Source organism: Ictalurus punctatus, chromosome 23, assembly GCF_001660625.3.
Source record: "Ictalurus punctatus breed USDA103 chromosome 23, Coco_2.0, whole genome shotgun sequence".
Classification (NCBI taxonomy): domain Eukaryota; kingdom Metazoa; phylum Chordata; class Actinopteri; order Siluriformes; family Ictaluridae; genus Ictalurus; species Ictalurus punctatus.
Window position 1 is genome coordinate 1,050,105 of NC_030438.2, and position 23,577 is coordinate 1,073,681.

At 40.4% G+C, this 23,577-nt stretch overlaps 1 protein-coding gene across 2 annotated transcripts; it reads right to left on the bottom strand.

Moving 5' to 3' along the window:
- Positions 1-754: 754 nt before the first annotated feature.
- Positions 755-5,348, bottom strand: otulina (OTU deubiquitinase with linear linkage specificity a). 2 transcript variants are annotated; one of them, XM_017453340.3, is made up of 3 exons: positions 5,060-5,348; positions 3,510-3,668; positions 755-1,290 (listed from the first exon to the last, which is right to left on the bottom strand). In XM_017453340.3, exons 1-3 carry the CDS (start codon positions 5,137-5,139, stop codon positions 858-860), a joined length of 672 nt encoding a protein of 223 aa, XP_017308829.1. In that variant the 5' UTR covers positions 5,140-5,348; the 3' UTR covers positions 755-857. The 2 variants fall into 2 exon arrangements, with proteins under 2 accessions (XP_017308829.1, XP_017308830.1); XM_017453341.3 differs by having other exon boundaries at positions 3,510-3,631; positions 5,060-5,344.
- Between the last annotated feature and the right edge of the window lie 18,229 nt (positions 5,349-23,577).

Sequence of the window (23,577 nt, forward strand, 5' to 3'; positions counted from 1 at the left end):
GTTGTTCTATAGTAACAGTTTAAACAAGGACTTTAATGTGGATGCTCCACATAAACTGATTTGAAAATGTATGTAATCATTGATATCGAATTTTCCTGCAAGGAATGATTTGTTTAATCTTTTTGTAAGCAGTTTCTAGCATCAATGCTTTGTAATAGTCAGAGGTAAAACTGTAGCTTTAAATTTTCTGACACAGGAAATCTTCAGGGCCGAGGCCTCTTAACACGCAAGTATAAAATACACAGTTTCTTCACACCTTCTCACCTCTCATATCGGTCTGTACACGATCTTGCTTAGGTTTTTTTTTGTGATTCTTGCAGCCAAAAATGCTTGATTGTGCTGCAGCTTTTTTTCTAAATTTGTGATGGAACTTGGGAGTTTTTTTTTTTTTTTTGCTTTTTTCCCCCCACATAAAATTACGTGAATTAGTGAAATTGCTATTGCAGGAAATGGTTTTGCATGCTCTTTCGCAGTGATGTTTGTTGGTAAATGAAATCTTTCAGCTGTATTCATGTTAGACTTACATGCATCGAAGCGGGTCTTGGCCAAATGCACGTTGTGATTAAGTCACATGAAACATTTTGGGCCAAATCTGCAGTAATTTTGAAAAACTGCAAGCTCCTAAAAATATTGTGGAGTTTGCTTGATTTTGCATCAATTTCTGCAATTGCAAAATCCTGGTGGGACTGGTATATGGCTTTACAAATGGCACTGTGTTTGTCTTTTTTCTGTCAGTGGGACACAAAACACTACATTATGGATTTCTGGAAATAATTTATTTTGATGCTTTGTGTAAAAATCTAACACTGATAACAAGCCATGAAATTGTGGCTCACTTGTAGTATAATAAATTCAGTTCAAATACACGTGCTTCGGAGCTGTTGAATATGGAGCCTCAGCTCTTCAGGGAGTCCCATTTCAGTCACGAGCTCCATACACCTGTGAAGTAACTGCTCCAGACTCTCGTCCTTCACAAACAAACTCTCAGTATGAGTCCCAGCTGAACTCTCACTAATGTCCTCGTCACATCCACAGCGGTCACTCTGTCCTTTCCGGCAACATTCACTACCTTCATCATTTCTGCAGCAGTCAGAGCCTCCACGATCACTCTGATCTACACCCAGGTCATCCATCTCTCCAACAAGCTCTGATACACTGGAAGAAGGCAGCTCCTGAGCTTTGCGCATGGCCTCAAATATGCCTTCTTCATGTTTCTCTACTTTCTGAAGCAGCTGTGTGATGGGCTCTGAGCTAATTGACGGCTGTGACTGACACCAAGACCGCAGAGCACTGTGGAAGGCAAGGACAATGTGTCAAATTTATCATGTCATCCATATACACAAATAAGCTAATTAGTAATGATATGTTGAAGTGATTTAAATAACTGAGCTTGGCCTGGATGAAAGAAGAATAAGAAAAAGGCCCTCCATCCAACTACAGAAATCCAGGGGTGTACAAATCACTAGCTCAAATGTCCAGAAGAAGCAAGTCTTGAAAGTAGGTTGAACAACCAGAAAAGAGAGGGAAAATAAATAAATAAATAAATAAATCTACTCCTTATTGACGTTGGCAAAACAAATGCACTAATTTGTTATGGAAGTTCAATGCCCTTTACATTGGTGCAACACACCTCAATGATGTAACCTGCATTTACTTTCAAATCCTATCTCCTCCTGCACTACACACACACACGTGTTTTTATTATTAGGATGACTGCGTGCACTCGGGGAATACCAACAATCTTTTCAGAACCAGGAACACACAAAACTCTGAAATGTGCACACACTTATGAAACTGTACACAGTACATTTCCACACAGATAAGCATGTCCACACAAAATATACACACTAGCTAGTCCCGAATAATAAATTTTATATGTGATGTGAGAACACAGCTCGCAGCCTAAACTTTCTAACGCTTTGTTAGTAAAATTATATCACTTAGTTGTTTATTTCCCTGTCTGTATTAATTTACTTCTCTCTCTCTCTCTCTCTCTCTCTCTCTCTCTCGTATTGTATTGCATTAGCTTTTTAGCCCAAGTAATTATGCTTCTGGGCAAACAAAACATTGAACTGGGCATCACACAGCAGCAGCACATTAGCACATAAAAAGATACAAAAGTTAACAAAACATCTCAGAAAACACTGCTGACTGGCAAATGGAGAGTACACAGAAATATTGTGCAAATCTGTGCACATAATGAGAATGGGCTAGTTCTGGTATGTGCAGGATAATACAGAGGCACACTGAAGTCAAGCAGAACAGCCCACTCACATGAATGCCCTCAATAATGGTGGTGATCTGACAGAACCTTCTCCAGAGAGGAGGAGAAAAACAGCACTCCCATCACCAATTAATGATCTGGGTGGGTACATCGTATGTATATTCTTTATGTTTATACCCCTTTTATAAGTTTTTAGACATCTTGTTGCGTGCAAAAATATTCAACCCCTTTGGAATTTATTAGATGCGTCTGTAAAACAAACGATAAATGCACATATTCTTCCTGCAAGTATTTTATTGCATACCCATGTTCTCTTACATTGAATTTTGAAAGTCAAATTTAATTACTGGTCAGCAAATATTTCATAGAAAATCAAAAACCGAATTATGCTGCTTGCATAAGTATTCAACCCACCCATATTCCAGAAGCTCTACATGAAACGTGTAGGGATGTCACGAGAACCGATACTTCGGTACCAACATTCTTAAAACGTGACGGTACTTATTTTTCTGCAGTAACATAAGTACTGGTTGTAATAAAGGTAACGAGGTCGCAATTCTTCCGGACCTGAAAGGGGGCAGCAAATACGCGCAAGTGTTTTAGTCGGTCCACATGTGGTGAAGAAGAAGAACGCCTACAAGCACACAGGAAAAACTACAGAAGATTAGCTTAGCTTAATAAGTTTAGCTCCACCCCAACTCGTTGAGAGGAAAAGAGAGGAAAGCTAGTATTGGTTTCCGATGTGTAACCGATGCTAGCGTTCATTTCAAACAAACCGAGGTAACACCTGGAACTTGGTGAAGCACCTGAAAGACAGCAGACTTAAAGCTGAAACAGCAGCCAAATGTGGTTCTATAAAGTACTAGTCTGAAAGGGTTGAGTACTTATGCAATCAGCATTGTCAGGTTTTTTTTCCTTCCCCTTACAGATCTGTTGACAAACAGTGAATTTTGACATTCAGATCAAACTGGTTTGGAATAAAATACTGTCTGGAAAAGTCATTTGTAATCAATGACTGATGACAAGACAAAGCTGATGACTTTTAAAGGGGTTAGAATACTTCTGCAAGGTTTACAGGAGGGGAATACTTTTGCACTTTATAAAGGGGGTATATACACCAAGTTTAGACCCCCTTTACACCCCTAAGCTTTTAGATGTATAAAGGGGGTTGTCAACTGTTAAAAGGGAGATTATAGGTTTAATCTCGACATAAGCAGTATGGACACAGGGGTTTGTTCTGCCCACTTCCAAAAAGGACAAACAGTCATAACAGGTAAATACTTACCTAACAATTCCTTTGAATTGACCAATAGCCTTCATTTTAACAGCTCCTTCTCTGTAGCCCAAGTTGAAGCCCTGCTGAAGGGAAGCCTCTTTGCCTGCATCAATTCCATCCCTGAAACCATCCTGATAGAAAACCACATTGTCCATTCCAGTCCCATCCCTAATTTTATTATACCAAGTTGTCATACAGTTGTTCCACACTGTTAATATAGAAAGGGTGTTTTTGCAATGCAGTTAATCAAAACAGTTTTAAAATGGATAGCACTGATGGTGAAGCACCCTGCTGAAAAAAAAAACAATAAGCGTCACAGAAATTCTAATGGCTTCCACTACATACAAATATCATTGTAAACCATCAGCTAACCATTAAAACCATTACTGGTCGTTAAATGGTATCCACTAGCTGACCATGCCACCAATAGAAGGCAACAAATTATCGGTAGAGACCCACAGGAACCATTACAGTTCCATTAAAACCATTACAACTTCTTTCAGGGTTTCTATTGTTTCTTTCAGCAGGGTAGGAAGCTTTGTTTCCACACAGCTCCGGGGTCCCTGATTCCATCCTGAGCTCAATACAAAGTTATTTCACACACTTTCCCCAAACTATTAGTACAGAAAATGTGTAGTTTTAATATAATTAAGACCACCTCTGGGCTCTCTGGTTTCACCCACCATCCAAAACCATGCTTGGTAAACTGGCTATGCTAAATTGCCCCTAGGTGTGAAGGTTTGAACGCACAGTGTCTTACGACTGTCATCTCATCCGGGGTGTATTCCCACCTCACACCCAGCGTTCCCAGGACAGGCTCTGTATTCACCACAAACCCTTACCAGGATAATACAATTACAGTAGATGAATGAATACTATTAAAATATGTTATCTTTCCCACTCCAAACATGCTGCCTGTTTCCAACTCCGCTGGAAAAACAACAATAGAAACCATCAAAGAAATTCTAATGGTTTCCACCACAAATACCATTACAATCCATCAGCTAACCATTAAAACCATTACTGCTCCTTAATGGTATCAACTAGGCATAACATGCTGCAAATAGAAGGCAACAAAATTACCAGTAGAGACCCACTGGGTCCATTACAGTTTCAATTATAACCATTAAAAATATTACAAATTCTATGAGGAGTTCTGTTGTTTTGTTTTTATTTATTTTTGGGGCGGGGTCAACAGAGAATATCAACCTCAAATACTGTATCCTGGTCCACGTGATTTTACACTTATGTTACTTCCGGAAAACAAATAGCATGACTAATGTTAGTACGAACTTGCATACCGCTTTTATTAGGCTGTGTGTTATTTTGAAATATTTATTTGAGGGTTTTTGTTTGTTTGTTTGTTTGTTTTGTTAGGAAGGCACCTTCACGAGAATATGAATACGTTTAAATAAAACGCAACGGATGTGTGGATAGGTTTCAAACGGTTGCCCGGCAAAGGTGAATATCCATAAAGATAACCCACGTGTGCACATATTATTATCGGTTTCACGTCAGCATTAGCGTCACACACGTGAGAAGACGGAAAACTGCCTCACCTTAGCTCGCTTTTCCATACTGCACCTCCATTCTTTGTTTGGAAGGCTGAGTTCATCCAGGTCCTCATCAAAAACATCATCGCTCCGCGGTACTGCAGTTACCCAGGACATGCTGACTAAAACAACAACTCTATCAGCTCACAGTCATCAATCTGCTTCTTCCGAACATACACTACGGCCTCTTACAGCCGTCTTTAAAGCCGCTTCTCCATAGAACCACGCCTGTGGAGGAGATCGCCATGTCTCTGACCACGTGACCATGTGCCCACGTCATCAACCCGCGTCGTGTGTTTCCTCTCCTTCACTTTCTTTGGTCAATTGAAAATAGCATAGATCGCCACCTATCTTCTGGCAGCTTTAGTGTTTGCCTTTGTAGAAACAATACCTTTCCCACAGGTAGGAGCAGATTGTCATAAAATATCCTCTAAATTTCCATCCATCCATCCATCCATCTTCTACACCGCTTTATCCTTTTCAGGGTCACGGGGAACCTGGAGCCTATCCCAGAGAGCATCGGGCACAAGGCGGGGTACACCCTGGACAGGGTGCTAATCCATCACAGGGCACACTCACATACACACTCACACACCCATTCATACACTACGGACACTTTAGACACGCCAATCAGCCTACCATGCATGTGTTTGGACTGGGGGAGGAAACCGGAGTACCTGGAGGAAACCCCCGCAGCACGGGGAGAACATGCGAACTCCACACACACAGGGCCTATCCTCTAAATTTCATTTTAGTAATTGCTTTATTCTTATCAGCGTCACTGTGGATAGGCAGGAATAGACCAAGGATAGGAAATCTGCCCTGCTGAAAAATCCAGCTTGGTCTGACCAGCTCCCAGCTTCCAAATCACTCAGCTCGTCAAACTGTTACTGTAGACCACCTCTGTCAGCTGATAGTCGATGGAAACAGCTTCTTAAATACCTCTACTAATCAGAATCAGGCTTTAATAGCCAAGTACGCTTAGTCATACAAAGAACTTGCAAGCAGGGGCTGCTCTCCCTGTTGTGTGTGTGGGGCCTCATGCCCCAGTATAGTGACAGAGACACTATACTGTAAAAACAGCACCGTCTTTCAGATGAGACGTTAAACCAAGGTCCTGACTCTCTGTAGTCATTAAAAATCCCAGGAAACTTCTTGTAACGAGTAGGGGTATAACCCGGGTGTCCTGGCGAAATTTCCCCATTGGCCCTTCTCCATCATGGCTCCCTAATAATCCCCATCTCTGAATCGGCTACATCACTCTCTCCTCTCTACTAATAATGATAATGAGTCTTTATTGATCGCGTATACATTACAGCACAGTGAAATTCTTTTCTTCACATACCCCAGCATGTCAGGAATGACATGGCGATCTCCTCCACAGAGCGCAGGGTCAGCCAAGATACAGCACCCCTGGAGCAGATCACCTGGGCACAGTGCAGATCTCTGGTCTCCTCCATTTTTAATGTCAAAATATTCCCTTTTTATTTATTTATTTATTTATTTATTTTACCTCACTTAATTTACACCTAACTTACCCTTTCTGTAATTTGATTAAAATAAATCTTAACCTATTATACTGTTTGCTATTTTTATTGGCGTAGAAATAACTTCCACTTCCATTAACCTTTTCTTTCACCATATTGTAGTCATTTCATGTTCAAGCTCTTTTGCTTACATAGACATTTATGCAGAACTTTGCTAAAAGTTTGATAAATGGGGTCCAATGAGTTCATTTGGCATCAGCAAAGAGGTCCAAATTTGTCTTGTCAGACACGCCACTTCTGGATACAGACACCACTCTCCTGGGTATACACTGCCTCGACTGTGTGTCTGCTGCAGCAATGTGCCAACCCAACAAGTGAGTTTCTCTCACTCAGGCTAACCATGGGTGAATCCTCCTGAGTTACTTTTGTGCAAAGTAGAGGGTGCCTTCTGACCTCGTGCTGCCTTGGTGATTGATGTATCTGAGCATAACAACTATGACTATGTTTACATGCACATCAAATTCCTTTTAAGGTCTATATCCGGGTTGCAGCCATATTCCGAATATGATGTTTATATGTGTACAGGCATCAGAATATTCATGTATTCATGTTGTTGTAAGTATGCCTGTGTTGCCATTCCTTAATACCTAGCCTACAGATAAGCACCTGCAATTCCTTGCGGAGTGAGCGTGCACATATATATCTACTTTCAGTGAATAAGGTGTTTACATGCAACAAATTTATAATACAATACAATACAATACAACTTAATTGTCAACCGAGTTTGACATTTCTCCTTGACCATACTAGGAATATAAAAAATATATACAATACAGCACAACTGTTAAAACCAACAACACTGCATGAAAAAAAAAACATATGGAAATTATTGCCAGTATTAAAACAACCACAAGTGTTCTCCTTTTGCTTAGAGAAAGAAAAAGAAATCATTTAACCTTATTATTATTATTATTATTATTATTATTATTATTATTATTATTATTGCACAACAATTATTTTAATACCCTTTTAGTCAGTACTTTGTGCTAGCTCCCTTTGCCAAGATAACAGCTCTGAGTCTTCTCCTATTATACCTGAGGAGGTTGGAGAATACTTGGCAAGGAATCTTCCTCCATACAGAAACTCTCCAGATCCTTCAAATTTTGAGGTCCACGCTGGTGGACTCTCCTCTTCAGTTCACCCCACAGGTTTTCTATCGGTTTCAAGTCAGCAGACTGCGATGGCCATGTCAGGACCTTGATTTTGTGGTCAGTAAACTGTTATTGATATTAATCAGTAAAATTCTGATTAATATCAGAATATTGATGTGCATGTAAACTTAAATACTGTCCGACTAGACCAGTATGTGGTGTCTCAGAGTTGGTAAGAAGAATTTGAGGGCCAGAAAACCCATCCTCAGTTCCAGACAATCTTTCTTGCAAAAAAAAAAAAAAAAAAAGTATATAGGCTATAATTTATACAATAATTATTAGTCATTTTTTCTTTATTGATATTTATTAAAGTGCTAAGGTCAATAGTATGAAAGTACTATAAATCCCAGAAGGTGGCCAACATAAGAATTAAGAGGAGGACCAAATAACTGGAAACTGGCAGATTCGAAAATATCACTAGCATAAAGGGTGCTGTAAGGCTTTTTCCACTAGATGGCGCCCAATTCCCGTTGAATTCATATAGTAGGTGAGTGCTGTCCTACACGGCACTTTTAGATTTTCAGCATCCTCGCCTTTCGGAGGACTTGGTGAGATTAAAAACAAACAAACAAACAAACAAAAAAACCCACAGTAACATAAATCACTGCAGCTCTTTCAGGTATGATTAGCATGCTAATATCAGTCAGTCAGTTATATGATTAATTTAGGCCATTTAATTTACAAGCTCATCTAATGTGTCACACTTTGGTTCAGTCTGTAGATGAGGGGACACTCAAACAGATTGGTGACCTTTGTAATGAAATGAATGAATACGCCTCATTAATCTTCGTTGTCCTGATGGGAAAAATATTTTGCAGGTGTGCACTTTTTAAACAAGCCACCTGGCTCATTTCAATGCCATTATTCATCTCAGGGTACAGTATAGTGTCCAGCTCTCACTGGATAAATAAAAGCCCACTGAGGAGGTGATGCAGGAAATGCAGAAGCAGACCTTTTTAAAATCTCTCAACTTATTTTCAGAGCCGCCGGTGACTCGTTATAATAATACTTAGGCTTAGACCACACTAACATAGGTCATTTTAAAAACATTGTTTTTGTTTTGTTCACACTAACATCTTCAGTCTATTTCCCCAAAAGTGTCCTATTAAAAATGAAACATAAAAATGAAAGGAAATGATCACACTGTCTTTGTGACCCATGACCACAATGTCGTTTCTGCCATTTTTGTTTGCTTTGACATCCTGAACATTAAACATGTTTAATATATAATATATACTAAACAGACAAACATGGAAGTTAAAATACCTAACACAGCACACCACATTGCAATAAGTTGTTTGTTTGTTTGTTTGATTATAACTGTGGAGATCACATAACAATCATGTGTCAATATTTCCCTTTTTCAGATTTATCCACATTGGAGAGCAGATTCAAACAGATCTGTTTTTGTTGGTCAGAAATGCAGTTTAAGTGTGTATGGAAATGCAAAATGGAGACGGAAAGACATGTTTGAACAGGAAAATACTTGTTTAGAAATTATTCAAGTAAAAAATGCACTTAATACCAGTAATGTATAGTTAATTTCATAAGACATCAGTAACGTCAGTAATATATATATATATATATATATATATATATATATATATTTTTTTTTTTTATGTACTCAAGCTGTCATTAGTTATTATTTTGTAGCCCTGATACATTGTGCAACCCCAGTTAACATATCATGAGCTTAATTCACACAACTAACACATAAATACTTCAGTTTTAATCAAACACACAGCCTGTCTGGCAGTAAGTGTAGTAAACTTTTCAGTGTAATGAACTATAGCTAGAATTAGAATTTTATGAAGTGTACACAGGCGAGCAGTGACACACACAGTGAAGTGTATCAGTGCTGCTATACTAAATATCAGCACTCTGCTTGTCCGGTCAAAGTGGACCAGAGCTAAAGAAATACTGAACAAAACTATCACAGCTCAATGCTCTCAGTGACTCACTGTTAAAAGTTTAATGGATTACTCCATTAGGCCAGGATTCTCACACTCATCCAGGTCACCCCATACGCCCACAACAAATTTTTGAAACCACTGACAACCTTATTTTTTTCTTTCCTAAATTCAATTTATTGCACACAGTACGGTCATCCCATAAAAACATAAACAAGAAACCTAGAGGTAGTGAAGCAGTCCTAATTTATATCAGCTTACATGGGTATGCCAAGCATTTAACAAACACCAGAAGGGCAAAGCTGCCAGTAACTCTCTACTTTTCACTCAAAAGAAGTACATTAGATGCAGAAGAGAGGTTAAAAAAAGACTTTTTCTTTTCTTTTATTTTCCATTCTTCATGTATGCCATGAACAGAACTGTCTCCACATTGTTGGAAAATTAGAACTGTTAACCTCACTGTAATTTCTGAGCACAGAATCTAAATTTCCTTGAGTTTAAATGAATGCATTACAGTAGGGCAGTGATTTAAAAAATACTTAAAATACCTGAGGTTTAACCATACTATATTTCATACAAATATATTAAAGCATTTTTAATTTCTCTTCATTTACCTCTACCTGTCATGTCAGGTTGACCCTGAAATGTGACCACCGCACCAGAGTTAGTGCCAGGTTGCCTCTCTCCACCTTACTGTGGAAAAAAAAGAGGAAAAAAGGTTTTTTTGTTTGTTTGTTTGTTTGTTTGTTTGTTTTTTCAACCTCACATATGAGAAGACATAATTTTCTAAACTGCCTAAATATCTGTTTGAAATACATCATGACAATTTCAATTTAGAAAAATCATAATATTGAACATATTACCTTTAATGACTCATAGCTTGAAAAAATGGTTTGTTGTTGTTGTTGTTGTTTGCCCTATCTGTGTTTATCATTTCAACATTTAAAATAATAAATTTGTCTGATATTTGTCTGCTTAGTTACTTAGTTATTATAACTATATGATAGATGATGCTGTCCTTTAGCATATTTTAAGTGACAGTAGTAATAGTTCTGGGGTTTGCTAGTAGTGAAACTGTAGTTAATGCTTGTTTAGCTAAGTTAGCGAACACAAAGCTACAGTATTTACAGATGAGACTGACCTGCACTTGAAGCCCTGAACTGGTCGGTAATTTTGTTACATTTTTGCAGCTTCTTTTTAGAGGGCTTTCTTTTTTGTATGCCCTTTCCCTCTCTGCTCCACCTGGCCGCTTCCTCTCCATCCTCGCTCTGTGCAGGGATGAATCTGTTCCAAACCGTTCGCCAGAGCTGAGGAGAGTGGTAGAGTTGCAAGTCAAAACTAACAGATTCACGATTCGTTATCGATTTATTATCAAAAGTCGGAAAGGATCATTTGAGTACACAGGACACATGATAATATAAAATAATAAATACATTTAAAAAATGTTTTTAAAAAAACAGCAGGCCAAATCAGTTGTCAGGCCACCGGGAATCCTCCCGCTGCTACCGATGGCCAGTCTGGGTCTGGTATTACTTGATAGTAATGCTTAATGTAGAGTCAGTGAATTATTAATTAATTAATAGATCAATTATTAACAGCACAATAAATTACTAAAATGTAATCCTTAATGTAAAGAGTTACTATTAACAGGGCACCTGAAGTATATTGATCTCAGTCATTTGTGTTGTTTAAGAATAATGTAGGTCTATTACATCTATCAAAATGAAAAAAAAAAAAAAGTAATTCTAATATGCAGACTTGTTTTTTAGTTGATGCACAAAACTGATGGAACTTTCTCAGGAATGTCTGATAAAAAAAAAACCCCAAAACATTATTTCTCTTATCAATATTGCATCTCCCCTTTCTTTCCACTACACCTTGGAGACAAACAAAAGAGGTCCCTGCTTTGTTTTAGGATAGGCTATTCTTCATCGCACGCTTCAAGGGAGCACACAGGAGACACAGACGACGGACAAATGCATTCTGGCCGAGCTGTAGTGCATTTGCACAAACCGGACAACAATAGCATGGAGAGTACTCAGGAGGGCTGAGGTGGAGATGCTAGAGGCTCTGAGGCTTTTCCTTCACTCCAGTGGCGCACTCTCCCCCCATCACACACTGCCTCTCAGTGGGAAGAGCAAAAAAACAAGGAGCCAGGGCCAATCACCTGACACATTTCCATCCAATTTCCACTGCAGAATGTGTTCATTTTTGGCCGTAATGGCATGTCATTTTACCAGAGCCTTTGGTCAAGAATTAAACCTGGTATCAAAACAGATTTTCCGGGGAGCAATCTTCCATCAAGTATTGATTTTTTTACACTCACGGAGCCTGTACTCCCTAATTTAACCTGACAGCACACCACACAATGGACTAGAGAGCACCTTGGCGACTAGCAGAAGGAACTCTCTCTCTCTCTGTCTCTCTCTCTCTGTCTCTCCATCCCTTTTTGCTATCCACCTTTTAAAAAATGTAAGGGTAAAGAGAAAGTTTGGAGGGAAGAGGAGCTTGGCTACTGAAATAGAGGTTGAAGTGTATGTGTGTGTGTCTGTGTGTGTGTGTGTGTGTGTGTTTACAGATGGCACATCTTGTCCTCTGTTTTAGCTTACCCCTTATTAACTTTTCAAGTGCAACTCACGCAGGTTAGACTGAGAGGGGGCCAGAAAGAAAAGAAATAGAGAGTATGAAAAAAGAGAGACAATGCGAAAGAGAAGAATGTCTTTCAGGGCACATCAGCTATCATTATAGGCCTGTTGACACCTCTCCTTGTGATTCGTCTCTATACTTGCACACCCTTCTCGGTAGCCATTTTCTTTCACTTCTCGGAGTGTTTCAGCCTGGCCTGCAGGGGGTCCTGAAAAAGCCAGACCTCCGTATGTTTACAGCCTGCAGGATAAGTTTAATTGTAATAATTTAAAACTTGTTAAGCTGCATTTTGTATAAAACATCTGCGTTCAAGTTCTAAAAATGTTATTACTGGGTAAATGGGATGCAAGGAAACGAACAAATGTTGCGTTTCAAAGTATGTTGTGGATGTGTGACACGAATCCAGTACAAAAATTGATCCAGCAGATCCAGATGCTCTATTTTTATGCAGGTGTAAGCATAATTTAAGCATGGGTGTAGATTTGGGAGGATTGAAGTGTGAATGGGTATGCTTAGCAATATTTTAAATTAAATAATAATTTTAAAAAAAAGACATTGAAAAAAATATTGCTTTGTTATATCTGCAGTGTCGTTACATAATTATCCACTGTTTATCTATCTATCTATCTATCTATCTATCTATCTATCTATCTATCTATCTATCTCTCTATCTATCTATCTATCTGTCTATCTATCTATCTATCTATCTATCTATCTATCTAACGTCCACATGCATTTAATTAAAACAAATTACACAGGGTATCATAACAGTCCGAATGAATGTACACTATAACTGATTAAAATCATTTAGTGTGAACAACCTTGTTGTTGATGATAATAATGGGAACTATTCAAATAAAATGTAGCTAACATAACACAAGGCTGTTTTTCGCTAACTTGTTATATTGATAGTTTTGATAATGGCTAAATTGCAGTGAATTCGCTAGCTAGATATAGAGCCACAATATATGTGGAGTGTTGTTAGGTAGATTACACCATATTATCCTACCTCCAGAGGATTTTTTTACTGGCCCTCTCTGACCAGCAATGTAAAATAGTCTGCTGGGCAGCGGTCCTCTTCACATTCAAAGCCACCTGTGCTCTCCCAGTCAAACAGTATTAATAGTTGGGCATTACCGGTAAGGGAGGGGGGATCTTAGTATTTTCCTTTATTATAACAAACTAACAATCGATTCAGAACACCGATAATGTTACAAAATAAATTACTTCTACATATGTTTCAGTTGATCATGGTATAAATATTGGGAGGGGTTGTAATTGCCACCCCCCAACCCCCCAAACTAGCGAGTGCTAGTTTGATAGGGAGTAAGGCAATACTTCCCCTCTTCTCTTGATTAGGAATTTTTTTGTGGGAATAAACTAATGTTCCTGCACTTGGACATGGATTAAGCAGCACAACATGGAGTGTGACGTTTGAAATTTGTAGCTTCAGTGGGATTTGGGGATTTTGGTCCTATAATTTCACTACATCATTCTTTACTGTGACACCTTCTTTCACCTTCACATATTTTTCTGACTTGAAATGAAGCGCACAGTAGCTTAGTGTTTAGCATGTTTCCAGGGTTGGGGGTTCGAATCCCACCTCCTCCCTGTGTGTGGCATTTGCATGTTCTCTTTATGCTTTGGGGGTTTCCTCTGGGTACGGTCCCCAATCTAAAGACGTGTTGTACCCCATCCAGGGTGTCTCCCGCCTTGTTCCCCGAGTCCCCTGGGATAGGCTCCAGGCTCCCCTCGACCCTATGTAGGATAAGCGATGGATGGTTTTGTCCTGTTTCTTGTCCTCTTACTCAGCAGTAGCAGTCTAATGTTTTGGTTCAGGTTTATGACCAAAGATCTTAATGTTTGGTTTCTGACATGAAATATTTATTTCAACTTTAAAACCTGACGAAAACAAACTAATCGCCAGATTTATTGCCTTAGATAGGAATTAGATACAAAAGTGTACATTAAGGCAGAAAACACATTGTGTTGTAAGTTATATCAGCCACTTCATTATTTCTATTATATCTATTTCTATTGATGTAAAATCTGCAAGAGTAATTGAATCATGTTGTTAGGGAAATGCTAGTATCCTAAGCCAGGGAATGAGAGGAGCTAAGCTGGATCCTTACTCAGCTAAAGATGCTTGATTCACTTGGGATAAAAGCCAAATGAATAAATATAACTACATGAAATTTCTAAAAGTCTCTAAAGAACTAATTCTTTTAAGTTGTAATCTGTTTTGGCACCTTTTGAGATATGTGCAGCCCCTCTTGATGTCCTGCCCCCACACTATAGCTGTAAAAGCTCAATGGAGCGAAGAACAATGGCCTCTCTTGTCTCGGTCATCAATGTCAGACATTTTCACCTCTAATGATGGGGACGGGAGATGGACAGGGCCGGAGAGATGAGTGTATGCAGACACCTTGGACAGCCTATGAGCATCGATAATTGCCCCTCCGGAGGCAACAAGGTGTGTGCAAACACCACATCCAACGCTATATATTTGTGTCTGTGTCTGTGACAGAATGGGAATGTGTCTGAATTTGATGGCAAAAGAGAGAGAAAGAGGCAGAGTTGTAAGTGTGAAATTAGAGTGTTTATGTGAAGGTGTGTATTTGAGGGTGCACGTTTGAGCGATGCCGCGACAGTTCATTTTCCGAGAACATCAGCCCTGCTGCACGTCCACCGCGGCAGAGATAAGGCATGAGAGCAGCTCTGTTCAGATGGAAAAACAAAGAGTGCAATTTAAAACCGTCGGCATTTTGCACGCACGCACTTACACACATACATACATATATATATATATATATATATATATATATATATATATATATATATATATATATATATATATATATATATATATATGTGTGTGTGTGTGTGTGTGTGTGTGTGTGTGTGTCACACACACACACACACACACACACACACACACACACACACAATCTCATTTTTCTTTGCTAGTGTCCTGACTGATATTGAAACATAATCCATTTGAGCTGCTGACATGTCCTGATGTTTCTCCTGGAGTCTTTTTTCTTCTCTTACTTTCAGATTTGAAAGTTGTGTTTTATTATGATGAGATAGAAAGAAAAATAAAGACTTTTGTGTGGAATCTGGTGTTTGATTATTATTTGTTTTACAGTTCAATATAGAGTGGTGTTAGGATGAGTCCTAAAACCTGGAAATAAATGAGCATTTTATCACTTCCGGTTCCATCGTCCTGAAGTCAGTGGGTTTTTCTGAATGGGTTTTTGGTTAAATGCCTGAAATAAAGTTTGTGGTTAACACAAGCTCAAGATATTTTTATGCTTTATCCTACTATACAAAATACATCATTAATACCCCACTCATGGTTTTTAAAGCTTTTACGTGTATTAAAAAAGGCAGTTGCTAACATGTGGCTAAATGGGACTACAGAGGTTGTCGGGGACATTAAACATCATCACGCCGAACAGGAAAACTCATCTACTACAGCCTCACTGTGTTTATACTCGCAAACTATTCCAACTCAAACTGTCCAACTTGTAGATTTATCTATAATACATGTTTAAACAAACAGACATTATTGTCTCCAAAAACAATGCAACATGGTCACATTCCCGAAAAAAGATGGAGGGCCAATTCAACCACAAAAAGAGTACAGTAGAACCTTAGGAACATGTTTTTAAATAAAGATTTAAAAGTTGGAAAGTTAGTGGTGGTGATGTTGAAGTCATGCAACCATGGTGTAATTCGTTTGTAGTTTATAGCTAAAGTGTCATGTAATGGTGGGTTGAGACGTATGCAAGTGCAGATAAGAGCTTTATTAGACAAACCCAAATCATGACGCACAGGTGTGGTGAGAACAGGCAAAGGGTCAGGCGATCGGCAAATGGGCATGAAACAGGCAAGGCAAAGCACAAAACGAGAAACTGGAAGCAAGATCAAACCTAGACACGAGAACAAATCACCGGCTTGGTATAGTGAATACACTCAATACTTTGCGAAGTGCGTAGACACACGAGGAGTTTAAATCACAAACATCATCAAGGGTGAAAAACAAGACAGCTGAGAACAATGCTGAAACATAAGGAAAACAACTAATGACAATACAGGGACAGAGACAGGACTGAAATCATAACAAAACACATGTGTTGACAGTAAACAAGTCAATGTCACTAAAAAACCCAGAAGCTCGCGCTCGCACTTCGAGCTTCGGAGCCTGCTAAATGCTCCAGCACTAGTGCAAGGGGAAATAGCGACAGAGACCACCCCTCCCCAAAGTGCGCTACTCCCAGAGCACCAGACAGAAATCACTCCCTCCCCTGGTGGTCCTGGTCCTCTGGTCAAAATATCTTCACAGCCCCTCAGGTCCCGAGGCAGGCATATAGCACAGATATATACCACATATACCACAGATAGCGGGCTCCTTGAGCCGAGGAGCAGGCATTAGGCTGGAGCAGGTTCCTAGGCAGCACCCGGGCGGGATCGTTAGCATCGGAAGAACAGGAAGGCAGAGCAACTTCCTCAGCAGAACAAGATGGCAGAACTTGGCTGGCCATGTCATCCAGCCTCTGGCATTTTCATAACTTGGCTGGCCGTGTCAGCAGACTCAGGCGTGAGCAGAACTTGGTTGGCCGTGTCAGGCGACTCAGGTGTGAGCAGAACTTAGGTGACTATCTCGTCGACCTCGGACAGGAACATGGCTTGGGAGGCCATCTTGTCGACCTCAGACAGGAACATGGCATGCTCTCTGAGGTTCAGGTGGGTGGTGGTCTCTTCCGCACCGCAAAGAGATGACGTGATATCCCCAGCCTGGCTTGAATGTGTAGCGACGGTTACTGTGCAGCCAGCAGGAGGAACGTAGCTTAAGGCAGAGCCCAATGGGGAAGTGACGTTGGCAGAGCCCAAGGGGGAAGCGACGTTCCCCATAAAGCTAGAGGGGGGAGTTATGCTCTCCGCGAGGTCTGAGGGGGGAGCGAAGTTCTCCATGAGGCCAGAGGGAGGAGTGAAGTTCTCCGCAAGGCTAGAGGGGGAGCGAGATTCTCTGTAAGGCCAGAGGGGGGTGAGATTCTCCGCGAGGCCAGAGGAAGGAGCGATGCTCTCCGTGAAGAATGTGGGGGGCGATGTCCTCCATGGAGCAGGAAGGGGGAGCGACTTATGGCGCAAAGAAAAGAAAAGGTGCATAGATGCAGAGTGACGTCCTAAGCGGAGCAGGATGGCAGAGCGGTGTCCTCCGCTGAGCAGGAAGGTAGAGTGACGTCCTCGGCTGAGCAGGATGGCAGTGCGACGTCCTCACACAAGCAGGAAGGCGGAGCGACGTCCTCAGTGGAGTAGGAAGGTGGAGCGATACCCAAAGCGGAGCCTGACATAGTGATGTCTGAGGCGGAGCAGGGAAGAAAAGCGGAGCTCTTGGCCGCACCAGAAGGCAGAGCAACGTCTTCAGCTGAACAGGGAGACTGAGCAGCATCCTCAGATGAGCAGTGAGGCTGAACAACGTTCTCCGTGGACTTGGCAGGCTGGATGAGATCCACAGTGGGGGAGGGAGGGTGGGGGATGGTTCCAGCCTGGTTGGAAGGTTCCTCCTTGCCCCCTGATAGCATACATCATGTCGAGCCATTCCTGGTTGGCTTGAATTATGAAGAACTTCCCCTCCTTCTCCCACCTTGGCTTTTCCCTTTTATAGGGCCTCTTGAAAATTCTGCTGCATCCAAGTTATGGCAAAGTATTCCATCACGAAATGGAAGCACCTCAAGCTTGCGTGCTCCAGCACTAGCACGAGGGGAAATCATGACATAAAGTCTGTATAACTTTATCTTTTTAACTCTGGAGACTGTATTTAAGCTTCAAAATTCCTAAAGTCTGTGTTCATTTGTGAAGATTATCTTGCTGAAAAAAACATGTAAGAATCATAAACCTTAGTTGGTCACAGATCTTGTTTTCTGCAGTAATCTAAAAGCCAGTGGAAAAATCCTATTGGATTTTTGTTGAGGGAACCAGGGTGATGCTAACTTCTGGGCTGGCCTACAAATAATACCTCATCCATGCAGCACTCTATTAAGGAAAATATGCTGTTATGCCACATGATACAATTACTATGAGCTCACTGTGTATACACAATTGTCAGATCAACTCACATCACAGATTCCAGTTCCCAACATGCACCATAGCCTACAGACATCGTCGCCATGGACTCCACTCCCCATAACACACACATCAGGGGGCCGGACTGAGACATAATTTCAGGTCAGGAGTCTCACATTCATCCAGACCACCCCATACACCCACAGCAAATTTTGAAACCACTGACAACCCTAGAGGTAGTAAAGCAGTCCAAATTTAGGAGGAGAATGGTAGCGTTGCAAGTCAAAACTAACAGGTTCATGATTTATTATCAATTTATTATCAATTTATTGTCAAATACTGAAGTCGGAAAGGATCACTTGAGCACATAGGACACGCAATAATACAAAATAGTAAACAAATAAACAAACAGTAGGGCAGCGGGCCACATCAGTTGTCAGGCCACCGTGAATTCTCCCGGTGCTACCGATGGCCAGTCCAGGCCTGCATATCAGTCACAGGACTTCTGATTGTGCACACCTGATCCCTTTCACACAGACACACACACACACACACACACACACACACACACACACACACACACACACCCTTTATATAGAGACTTTCTACCACCAGAACTCTGTGAAGTATGCGATCAGTTGCCTTTTGTCTCGGTTGTTACCAACCTTACATGGTGTCTGATCTTTGCTGGTTTTGACCCTTATATTGTTTTTGTATTTGCTTAAACTCTGATATCCTGTTTGGAGAACATAGCCTGTGCCTGTTTTTGAGTACTGTTTTTTAATTTGGATTATTTGCCTGGACGTTTATTAAACTGCCTTACCTGCAGCGGTCTCCTCTTACATTATGTGACAACAATATAAAGAATACTGCATCTCCTGTTCATTAGGTTAATGAATCTAATAAGTAATTAACTCATAAACTGTCTGAGATTCATGAAAATTTTGCTTTAAGGTTGATTTTCAATCTGTGAAAACTTTATCTTCATATTATTTTGTAAGACTCAAGAAATGATAACAAGCTTTACTGTAGTTAGGGTGTAATGGTAAAAAAAAAAAAAAAAAAAAAAATCCAACCACGCCATGCTTCTTTTTTTCAAATTGTTTAAATTTCTCATGAGACCTGATTTTTCTTCTATCTAATGCCATAAATATTAATACAACATAAATTAACATAAAGATTAGTGCACTGGTGTAAAAAGCTTCTCATATATGTGTAGCTTTCAAAGTCATCAGGTCTGTATGTCATTTTGCTTATTCAAGAAACACTAGAATACAACACAGTCTGAACTGAAGCGGATCAATGTCTAACCGTCTCTCTTGTGCTTCTATCAGAGCCTTGAATAATCCCGGCCATGGATGTGTGATACAGTATAGGTTATGTCACGCACACAGCCACAATACAGCAGTGAATTACTGTATTACCTTGAACAGATGAATCCAAACTAATACATGCTGTTTGCCATTGTATCGACAGTAACATTGAAACAGAGATGGAAAAGTTCCATTTGTTTTCCATCTTTGCTTCTAGGCCAAAACAGATTGACAGATGATAAACAATAGCAGAAGAAATAGCACAATTACCGAACTAAAAGAGAAATGGGTGTGAAAAAAAGGGGGATGTGAAACAACTTCTACTGCCACACTTAAAAAGAACTCTAGGGGGAACGGAGAAAAAGGATGATGCGAACATCTTCGACATCGCTTCTCAGCCTAATGTTAATAATTTATGTTGTGTGTGCTTTTTTATGATGATTATTTATTTATTTACTGCTCTTCCACTTGGCAGCTAGTCAGCTTTGAAAGGCTTTGTGGATGAAAAACTTTGGAGTTGAAGTTTTTAGAGGTTTTCAGCTGAGAATGAGCGTCCCTCTTTGTCTAAGGCATGTCTCATTACTGTTATCTGCTATGACGAAGCGCTGAAATATTGATGCAGATACCTTTCAGTTGACCTTAAGGTTGTCTGTAATAAATTGCTGTAGTAACCATGTATTGTCAGTTTGCTTTTAGATGTGAACTTCATAATGAAATCTGTGTTGTGTGTGTGAAAAGCAGTGGGGAGCCATGTATTTTACAACTAGGCCTTTAGAGCTATCTCGTGCAATTAAACCACCTTCAAATAACCTCACCATGACACTAGGGCTATATGCTATTCAGTAGCCGCTATTTTGATTTTAATTGCGTGAGGATACCATCAAACCATCAAGGATGTACAACTAATAGGCCATATGACGAGATGCTGCATCAAAAATAGACATCACATCAAATTAGTGTCATTACCAGAGAAAAAAGTCCAAACTCAGAACAACCAGTCACATTTACTCATACGACAACCAAACAAGCAAAAATGCTACAAAACGTCTGTGTTACGCACGTAACCCTGTTCCCTGAGAAAGGAACGAGACGTTGCGTTTAGCATAATACTATGGGAGCGCCCCTCACGCGCGACCGGCATCTCAACCTTGTGTAAAATCAACCCAGATGTTCCCTTTCAAAAGGAACTCCATGTTGCATTTAGCATAACACTATGGGAACGAGAATACCCACTCCGTCATACCGAGGGTACGGCCTGTTCAAAAAGGCCCAAGCCCGAGTGTCACTGCAAGACACTCGAGCCCGGGGCAGAATGGATATCCAGGCTGTTATATCGAATGAATGTGTGTGGCCTAGACCAGGGGTTCCCAAACTTTTGCCATTAACATTTGACCGAGGCCCCCTTTTGCAAGATGTCTTTAAAACACATTAAAAATACAGTCTTCTGAATATATCCCCCTTTTTTTATTATTAATAATTACATCTTACATCTTTACATTACGTTACATTAGGAATTGATTGTGTGTGTGTGTGTGTGTGGTTGTCTGAGAGTGAGAAAGAGAAAAGATACTAGTGGGAGGGATGGACACACCAAATTGTTGAGGCCCCCGGGCACCCCCTGGCGGCCCCCACTTTGAAAACCACTGGCCTAGACCACCCTGCAACAGCACACACATCCTGTAAGGATACCCTACCTAAAAAGATCCTACATTCTCTACGCTTTAATGCCCCTTGAGTTAAATTGATGTGCATAGCAATGTATAAATAAAGTCATAGGAGTCCTCATCTTAACTTTAGCCTAAACCCCATTATGTCCAGATGCCATGATGGCAGAGCCATCAAAGCACTGTGCCTCAACTTTATCCAGGCATTCATATTCCTTCAGGTATCAGATAATGTGAGCAGCAATGTCATCAGCCCACTTGCCACTCGAAACAACGTCAAATCTGACAAACATCTCCTTGACATCAGTGTCTGTCACATAACTGAGCACCAGTGAAGGCTGGGATGCAGTACTTACATCTGTAGTTTCATCCACCATATCTGTAACGAAAGTTGCTTTTTTGATCTCCCTTTTTATCTTCTCTCCCATCACTTCAGCTACAGCACTAATCAGCTTGTTTTTTATTTTGCTCGGAGTCACTCTAAACAGTTTGTCAGTAGAAAGGTGGTAATGCAAGTCTTTGTCGTGCTTGGCCAGAAAGGAAATAAGTTTGACATAGTTACCCCTATTCGCGGACTCCTTGCTTTCATCGGGTCCCCTAAATGAAAGCTCCTGTTTACCCAGAAAGATGACACAATCAATCAATCTTTTCAGTATTTCCCTATTTTTCTTGACTTTATCATTATGGAGCACTGTTTTCCGCAGATTTGATCATTGAGATCAGGTGTCTCTGAGTGTTTTCAAAAGCTCCATTGCTTGCAAGTGTCGTGCCATGTTTTGGAGTCTCGTTGCAGCCTTGGTTGGGTAATTCAGGTTTGCAAATCCAGTGTGGCTCCGAACACCATATCGGTCAGTTGCGAATAGCAAGCATTCCCAGCAATACAATTTGCAATGTTCCTTTGACACTGTAAGGCAGGTGTACCTTTCATAATTGGTCGATTGAAAGTACCACACAAATCCTTTGCCTGGCTGGGACAGGCCCGATAGCTGGGGGGTTGATCAACCCTTCTGCACAATTTCCTGCTTTTCTTGAATGGTCCTTCTGGAAAAAGGCGTTGCCAGTAAATCTGCCACCAAATCAATTTCTTCTCCTCCTTCAGCCATTGTGAGTTAAAACAACAACAACAACAACAACAACAACAACAACAAAAACAACAGAGCTAAGTAAAAAGCACTTGAAAATCTTAATGTCACATGAAAGAAAGTTTATGAGCTAGTTGGTTATACGTCAGTTAACTGTTACGTGCTGATGTAGGCAGCTGTGGTGTGTCAAAAAATATGCCCAATACGCCAAACTCAAAATCTGTCTGGTTAAAGAATATGAATCAACAACATCATCTCCATTTGCTTCAACAACAGAGGGGATTTACTTGAAATTCTGAAGGCCTCAGGGTGGATTTTTCACCCAGAGACAGCACAGATACGCCGTGTCCTTTCTACGCCAGATGTAGTGCTGTGTGGTTTTTCCAAATAGTTCAATCTTAGTTTCTTCAGTCCACAAAACATTTTGCCCATACCGCTGTGGAGTGTCAGCGTGCTCTTGTGCAAATTTCAGGCGTGCAGCAATGTTCTTTTCAGTAAGCAGTGGCTTCCTTCGTGGTGTCCTGCTGTAGATACCCTGCTTGTTCAGTGTTTTGCGTGTTGTAGACTCATGAACAGAGATGTTCGCCAGTTCCAACGATGCCTTCAAATCTTCGGCTGTCATTCGGGGTTGTTTCTTTACCTCATTGATGAGTCTTCGTTGTGCTCTTGGTGTCATTTTGACTGTGCACCCACTTCTTGGTAGAGTAGCAACAGTCCCAAAGTGTCTCCATTTGTAGAATGTTTGCCTGACTGTAGACTGGTGAATTTATAAAGTCTTTTAAATCACTTTGTAACCCTTGTCAGCTTTATGTAAATCAACATTTCTTGATCGTAGATCCTCTGAAAGCTCTTTTTGGCGAGGCACAGCTCACATAAGCGTGTGCTTCTTGTGCAGAGCAAACTCCAAACGTTTGAGGGGTTTTTATCAGTGAAAGTAGCTGTAGTCCACACCTCCAAACTCATTTTCTTAACGAGACTGCAGGTGTGCAGAAACCTGACTCCAATTAGCCTTTTTCAGGTCATTAACTCAAGGGTTCACATACTTTTCCCACAAGCACTATGAGGTTTTTTTGGTTGTTCTCAATAAAGACAGGAGGGATCAGATTTTTTTTGTTATTATTATATACACATTATATACACAG